The sequence below is a fragment of the Saccopteryx bilineata genome, chromosome 5 (assembly GCF_036850765.1).
Source record: "Saccopteryx bilineata isolate mSacBil1 chromosome 5, mSacBil1_pri_phased_curated, whole genome shotgun sequence".
Classification (NCBI taxonomy): domain Eukaryota; kingdom Metazoa; phylum Chordata; class Mammalia; order Chiroptera; family Emballonuridae; genus Saccopteryx; species Saccopteryx bilineata.
The window spans coordinates 23245544-23253852 of NC_089494.1; the positions used below are offsets into that span (position 1 = coordinate 23245544).

At 45.2% G+C, this 8309-nt stretch overlaps 1 protein-coding gene across 1 annotated transcript; it reads right to left on the minus strand.

Annotated features, from left to right (window-relative positions):
• Positions 1 to 3542: 3542 nt before the first annotated feature.
• Positions 3543 to 4745, minus strand: LOC136306435 (PC-esterase domain-containing protein 1B-like). Its single transcript, XM_066233020.1, has one exon. The coding sequence runs from the start codon at positions 4743 to 4745 to the stop codon at positions 3543 to 3545; it is 1203 nt and encodes a 400-aa protein (XP_066089117.1).
• Positions 4746 to 8309: the final 3564 nt, after the last annotated feature.

Consider the following 8309-nt stretch of genomic DNA (forward strand, 5'->3'; position numbering starts at 1 on the left):
ACCAGGCCCAGATAGGTCCACTTATGAATTCTACCAGACATTTATGGAAGAAATGTTAACAAATTTTTTCAATTTCTTCCAGAAAATAAAAGCAAAGGGAATACTCCCATACTCATTCTCTGAGGCCAGCATACTGTAATTTTAAAACCAGACAAAGAAAATAATATTAGAGACCAATATTTTTCAACAATATGTATGCCATCATCTTCAATAGATTAGTAAATCAAATCCAAAATGGTATAAAAAATTATGCACCATGAATAAGGGGGATTTCAGATATGCAAAGCTGGTTCAACATTCAAAAATAAAATTAATGTAATTCAACAGATCAAAAAGCTACAGAAAAAAAAACAGATGCTCATTTCAACCCCCATTTATGATTAAAAACTTAGCCAGCCTGAAATTGGGAAGCATCCTCAACTTGATTGAGAAACATATATAAAAATTTACTGTAATATCTTACTTAACAGTGAAACTATAAGTTTTCTCATTAAGATTAGGAGGAAGGAAAGGATGTCCCCTCTCACCACTCCTTTTCAACATTATAGTGGAAGATCAAGAGAATGTAATAAGATATAAAAGGGAAGAGAAGGAATGCATATTGGTGAAAAAGAAATAAAACTGCACTTGTTAGCGGTGACATGATTGTCTAAGTTGAAAATCTGAGAGAATCAGTATAAATATTCCTGGAAACATTAAGTGATTACATCAAGGATGCATGATACAAGGTAAATATACAAATATCAGTTGGTTTTCTATATAGCAGCAATAAACTAGAATTTAAAATAATATAAAAAAGACCACAATGCCATTTACATTATCATCCCTCAAAATGAAATGGGTATAGGCCCTGGCCGGTTGGCTCAGCGGTAGAGCATTGGCCTAGCGTGCGGAGGACCCGGGTTCGATTTCGGCCAGGGCACACAGGAGAAGCGCCCATTTGCTTCTCCACCCCTCCGCCGTGCCTTCCTCTCTGTCTCTCTCTTCCCCTCCCGCAGCCAAGGTTCCATTGGAGCAAAGATGGCCCGGGCGCTGGGGATGGCTCTGTGGCCTCTGCCTCAGGCGCTAGAGTGGCTCTGGTCACAACATGGCAACACCCAGGATGGGCAGAGCATCGCCCCTGGTGGGCGTGCCGGGTGGATCCCGGTCGGGCGCATGCGGGAGTCTGTCTGACTGTCTCTCCCTGTTTCCAGCTTTAGAAAAATGCAAAAAAAAAAAAAAAAAAAAAAAAAAAATGAAATGGGTATAAATCTAACTAAATATGTACAAGATATAAACTATAAAATCTTGATGAAAGACATCAAAGAATTAAATAAGTGGATAAGATATTCCATGTTCATAGGTAGACACAAATTGTCAAGATGTCAGTTCTTCCCAAAGTGATGTCCTGATTCAGTGTACTTCCAAGAAATTCCCAGCAAGTTATTGTGGATATTCACAAAGTCATACTAAAGTTTATCTGGAGAGGCAAAAGACCCAGAGTAGCTAATATAGTATTAAAGGAAACGAACAAAATTGGAGGACTGACACTATCCGACTTTAGGCAACAAATGGTGCTAAATCAAATGGACGTTCACATGAAAACAAATGAATCCAGGTAGACCTTACACCCTTCACAATTATTAACTCAAACTGGATCATGGACCTAAATGTAAAATGCAAAACTAAAAAACTCCTAGAAGATAACACAAGAGAAAATCTAGATGATCTCTGGTTTCATGACAATTTTTTAGATACACAAAAGGCACAATCTGTGAATAAAACAACTGATAAGTTGGACTTCATTAAGATTAAAAACAACTTCTCAGTAAAAGACACTATCCATAGAATGAGAAGACAAGCCACAGACTGGGAGAAACAATTTCTAAGAATTATCTGATAAAAATACCATATATGGTATATCCATAATATACTAAGAAACTATAAGACTGAACAATAAATAAACAACTAATTAAAAATGGCCAAAAGATCTGAACAGATACCTCATCAAAGATATATGGATCGCAAATAGTATGAAAAGATGCTCAGTATCCTATGTCATGGGGGAATTATAGATTGAAATAACAATGAGATACCACCACAGACCTATTCGAATGTTGAAAATCCAATACACTGCCACCTCCAAATGCTGCCGAGGATGTGTAGCAACAGAAACTCTCACACACTGCTGATAATGAATAATGGTACAGTCTCTTTGGAAGAGAATTTGGTAGTTTCTTACAAAACTAAACATACTCTTACTAATATAATCCTGTACTCACATTTCTTGGTATTCACCCAAAGGAGTCAAAAAATTATATGCACACAAAAACCTGCACATGAATGTTCAAAGAAGTTTTATTCATAATTTCCAAAACTTGGAAGCAACTAAGATGTACATCGGCAGGTGAATGGATAAACAGTGGTACCTCCTGATGATAGAACAGGATTCAGCACTAAAAGAAAACAAGCTATTAAGACATGAAAAGACATAGAACACTAAATGCATGTAACCAAAAGAAAAAAAAAAAGCCAATCTGAAAAGGCAATTTATATAATTCCAACTATATAACATTGAAGAAAAGGCAGTATTATGGAGACTGTTGTGGAAAGGTGGTTGCGAGGGGTTGGGCAGGGGATGGATGAAGAGGAAGGGCAGAGAGGAATTTTATGGCAGTGAAATGATTCCGAATATATAAAGCTGGGTACATATCATCTATAATCCACAGAATGTACAACACCAAAAGTGAAACTTTAACCTAAAAAACGGATTTTGGGTGATAAACGCAGTTTCACAGAAAATACCAGCTGTGCCATCCTGGGGTGGGATGTAGACAGTGGGGGAATCGGTATATGGGAAGTACATGGACACTCTCTACTTTCCTCTGCTTTTGCCGTGAATCTAAAACTGCACTCAAATTAAAGTCTCTTTTTAAAAATGTGCTGGGCATTAGATGAGTTTGAAAGTAGAGATTTGTTTCTAACAGAAAATCTTTCATTAGTGAATAGAATCCTTTTTTTTAAGGATAAATGTTATGTTGAAGCTCTGATCAATTTAAAGAGTCTGCAAGACGATTTATGGAGAAAACTTTGAGGATCAAGTTCTATAAATGTATGTAAAAAGTAACGACATTGTAGTCATAAGAGAAATGGTGTGATAACTTTTAAGGATCAACACGGTTGTTTTCTGTTGTTTTTTTTCTAGGAAGACTGTCTATGGAGAGAAATCTTACCATTGGAAGATATACGCAGGTAAGACAACCCTCTGCACGTGTGTGCATATGTGTGTGGCTGCAGGTGTGTGTGGTTTTTCATTTAGAGTTCATTTCTGCACAGACGCTGAGAGGAGAATGGTGTGGTGGTCGGGGTTCTTGCCCCCTCACCAGAGTGTTGTGGAGGCTTTGGCAAAGGAGAATGTGCGAGGTTGTACCCTGGAGAGAGCAAGAAGCCTAAGGGGCCCTCACCGTTGCAGGGTTGCCGAAGGCCAGGCCTGCGTGAGAAGTCGGGCAGTCTGTCCAGCCATTGAATGGAGTCTAGGTCTCGGTACAGCTGAGGCTTTGCCTCTAGGTGTCCCTTCGCTGACGTCTGTGTGGCCTGCTTGGGTGCTGGAGAGGGTAAGGGGGGTACCCTCTGCTCTGGTGCCGGGAAGAGACTCTGTGGACGGGGCCCAAACGCTCCAGGACGCTAATCCTCGAGCTGCCTTCTCTGGTACGTTCCACCTGGAGCGTTGGAAGGTCCCTGTTTAATTGCCTGGAATGTGAAGATGGGTGCGAGGACACACGGGTGCTTTGGTCATAGGGCGAAAACGGATGTCGAGCATGGGCGATGGGTGTAGAAGGTTGCCGTGGAGTGAGGACCGACATCAACCTTGGTGGGGGCTGGGACCAGGCCTGTCGGCTTGTGTCACCTCTGCTGTCGGAGGGCTGCCTCCCTCCCTCCGGGTCCGCACTTGCACTGGCGGAACCGTCCCTGATCCACCTGCCCACGGGCGCGCGGCAGGGGAGGTCCACGCCCCACGCGTCGGCCACGTGCGCCAGCAGCAGCTGGGAGAGGTGGCGGTGCGCGCGCTGGTCCCAGTGCACGCCGTCCCGCAGCCGGTGCTGGCCCGCGCGCCGGAAGTGGAAGTGGAGGTCCAGCACGTCGAGGCCGTGCCTGCTGGCCTCCACCGCGCTGTAGAAGTTGGCCTCCACGACGTCCCGGCGCAGGTGGGCGCCCTGGGCCTGCTGCTCGGGCAGGAGGAAGCCGCCCGAGACGACCTCGGCCACGGGCATGGCGGTGTTCCACAGCAGGAGGCTGCGCGCGGGCAGCGCGCGGCGCAGGAGCCCGAACAGGCTCTCCAGGTCCTGGCGGTAGGCGCTGCGGAAGTCGCGGCCGTACCTCGAGAGGTCCCAGAGGCACGAGTTGACGACCACCACGTCCGGGGCGTGCAGGCCGCCCCGCAGCTCGTCCAGGACGTCCACGACGTAGGGCGAGAACGCGCGCGTGAGGAAGTAGAAGCGCAGGAGGTGGTGGGCTGCGCGGTACTGGCGGACCTCGCGGTAGTGCGTGCCGTTGTGCATGCGGCCCCAGCGGCCGCCCTCCAGCAGCACGTCGCCCTCGAAGGTCAGCTCGCCCTTGGTCCTCAGCTGACTGGGGGACAGCAGGCAGTCCCTCTGCAGCAGGATCACCAGGTCCTTGTACACGGCCCTCTGCACCGAGTCCCCCATGATGACCACGAACTTGTTGTGCAGCAGCTGGCGGACTTCGCAGGCGCGCAGGTGGGCCATGGCGGCGGCCGGGCGCCCGGCTCCCGCCTGTCTGTCGAGCAGGCCGCAGGCCGGGCAGAGCGCCCTGGAGAGAGGGCGGCGGGCGGGGTGGGCTGGGGTGCAGCTCTGCCTGGCGCGGGGCCTGAGCTGTGAGGAGGACAGCAAGGTGGCGGCCGCAGCGTCCCAAGCGCTCCTCCGAGCCGACTGGGCCCAGGATGTGCGTGACCTCTGAACCGCCCGAGGCACTGGTGCGGGACTAAGCTCCACCTGGCGGAGTGGAGGCGCAGAACCTAGCAGGAACCTACCCCCTGGGTTGAGCAGTGAGCGCTCCCACCCAGTGCATGGGTGCGTGTGCATTGTTTCAGTACCCCGGCTTGGACTGCTATTAGTTTTGTACTTCTGGTCGCAGTTTAGCGCTTGCTTTGGTTTACCGTTGTCTCATCTGGGATGGCTCTCTTTGTTCTGGCTCTTGCTTTCAGTGTGCCTTTCCACCACTGCTTAAGACTTCCTTCATTGCTGTCTTGGTTCTACTGAGCCACCTCCTGTACTCATGGCATGTAAGGAATGGCCCCAGTGGGAGAGGGATGCCAGTTCCGGAGGCAGAACCCTCCTGGGGACTGGTATATACCCGGGATTTCCAAGCTGTGATGGGTAGAGTACTCAGGTTCTGTGTAATAACATTACATTACATTTCAATTCTGTCTCCCCCCTCACCCCACCTTTTTCTCAAACTACTTAATGTTGCCTCATTGTGGATTCTCATACACTTGTAAGAAATAATAGAGATTCCATGTACCGTTTACTCACGTTCCCCCATGGATAACACGTGGAAAACTGTAATTCAGTGTCACAAACCAGGATGTTGACTTCGATATATGCAATATACATGCCACATGCCATTTCCTCAGGGCAAGAATCATTCCCGTACCCTTTCCTCACTACATCACTTCCCGCCTGCCCCATTCCTTTGATGCCTGGCAACTGCTAAGCTGTTCTCTATTTCCAGAATTCTGCCACCTGGGGGATTCTAAATCAATGGCAGTTGTACAGTATATAACCTTGGGCATTTGACTTTTCCTTCTCAACATCATTCTTAAGGGATTCATCGAGGTTCTCTAGGGATTCATCCAGCGTGTCCACTTTATAAACCCTAACCGCTTTTTTCTCCATTAGGAGCTGAGTTTCCCAGGGGGACAAATGTTTAATACTGTCTTCCCTTTTTATTTACTGAGTACTATTCTATGGTGTGGATGTACCAAAGTTAGTTTAGCCATTTGCTCTTTAAAAGGTCACTGTTGGGGCTGTTTCCAGTTTTGGGATATTACAAATCTCGCCACGGTGAATATTTCAGTACAGGTTTTTGTGGGAACCTGTAGGTTTAATTTCTGGGATAAGCCTAGAACAGTGATATATATTTTGTGCCAATTTGACCAAAAAAAAAAAAGATAACATTTTGATTCAGTCACACCCGACGGCTGTTATTGTATTGGCTGTTATCACTTTCTTATTTGACAATCTAAGGGGAAAGAAGTCAATGCCCTTGTCAGGTATGCATGTTTGAAAAATTCTTGCAGCACACCGGCTGAAAAATTGCTGTTCTAGAACTATGATTGCTGGATTGTATAATGGTTGCAGATGTAGTGCTATCTGAAATGCCCAGACTATTTCCAGAGGGGCTCATTTTACATTCCACCATCAGTGGCCAGTTTACTTCTGTAGGCTATAGATATGAATAACCTGGGTGTGACCTTTCTGTTGTATAAACCCTTGTCTCCTTCTTCCTTGGATATGGACATAGTTTCAACCTGTATCATGCACGCCTCCTTCATCTTTAGACATGAGTGTGAGCTCCTAGCCTGTGCAACCTTAGCCTCTTCAACCTGGATTAGGGATGTGGGCTTCCTGCCGAGTAAACCCTGAGCTCTCTCTCTCTATCCTGGGTCTGAAATGCAAACTTCAAGGATCAATTTTTAATCTATGTATTTTTTTTTTTGTATTTTTCTGAAGCTGGAAACGGGGAGAGACAGTCAGACAGACTCCCGCATGCGCCCAACCTGGATCCACCCGGCACGCCCACCAGGGGCGACGCTCTGCCCACCAGGGGGCGATGCTCTGCCCCTCCGGGACGTCGCTCTGCCGCGACCAGAGCCACTCTAGCGCCTGGGGCAGAGGCCAAGGAGCCATCCCCAGTGCCCGGGCCATCTTTGCTCCAATGGAGCCTTGGCTGCCGGAGGGGAAGAGAGAGACAGAGAAGAAGGAGGGGGGGATGGGGGGTGGAGAAGCAAATGGGCGCTTCTCCTATGTGCCCTGGCCGGGAATCGAACCTGGGTCCCCCGCACGCCAGGCCGATGCTCTACCGCTGAGCCAACCGGCCAGGGCCTAATCTATGTATTTTAAACATAAAAATGATTTTTTTTATAAATAAATTTTTATTTTAATGGGGTGACATCAATAAACCAGGGTACATATATTCAAAGAAAACATGTCCAGGTTATCTTGTCATTCAATTATGTTGCATACCCATCACCCAAAGTCAGATCGTCCTCCATCACCTTCTATCTAGTTTTCTTTGTGCCCCTCCCCCAACCCCTCCCCCTTTTCCTCCTTCCCTTCCCCCGCCCCCCGTAACCACCACACTCTTGTCCATGTCTCTTAGTCTTGTTTTTATGTTCCACCAATGTATGGAATCTTGCAGTTCTTGTTTTTTTCTGATTTACTTATTTCACTCCGTATAATGTTATCAAGATCCCACCATTTTGTTGTAAGGGATCCGATGTCATTATTTCTTGTGGCTGAATAGTATACCATGGTGTATATGTGCCACCTCTTCTTTATCCAGTCTTCTATTTTTTTTTTTTTTTGCAGTGATTAAAGCCTTTAAGCAAACTCTTGGCCAATACAGCAAGAATCCATAAAAGAGTAGTGTCCTTAACATGTTATTTTTTGAAATGCACCTAGGATAGTTATATTTGTCAGTCATGAAGACCTTTGTCTGAATACCTTATTTTAGACCCACTGTAATTATTTTTGTCATGTACATAAATATAAAGACAGAATCATGAAATTCATAAACTAACATGCATAAGTATTACCAAGAATGGTGCTTGTCTGTGTATCAAAGGAAAATTCATTTTCTTTTACCTTTCCTTACTTTCTCTACATTTTTAATATAAATTTTTAAAAGTTGCCCTAAATTAATTGATTTTTAAATTTTCTTTTATATTTTACAAACTTATTAGTGGGGTCTTCAGAGTCTCTTGTTTTCAATGCAAACAGAAATGTGGTTTATAGTGGTTTAGCAATTTACTTTTGGACCCCAAATCAATGGTTTGTTCTTAATGGTAAGAAAGAAAATGTAAATTATTCAATAGTACATATAAGAATTAGATAAAATTTTGTTATTTTATGAACACAAAGTGGTTTGTTTGTATGTTGCATTTTAAAGGTAATAACTAAATAATGGAGTTAAAGTCGATTTAGAATAATTTATATATAATCACCTTCTGTTAACTCTTCTATTTCATTGATACACTACCTTTCTCTGGGGGAGGATGTCACACTCTTAGCATAAAATGAAAAGAAAAA

What these genes read in the sequence shown, in the direction of transcription:
- LOC136306435 (XM_066233020.1), bottom strand. Translation starts at nt 4,745, where the DNA reads ATGGCCCACCTGCGCGCCTGCGAAGTCCGCCAGCTGCTGCACAACAAG.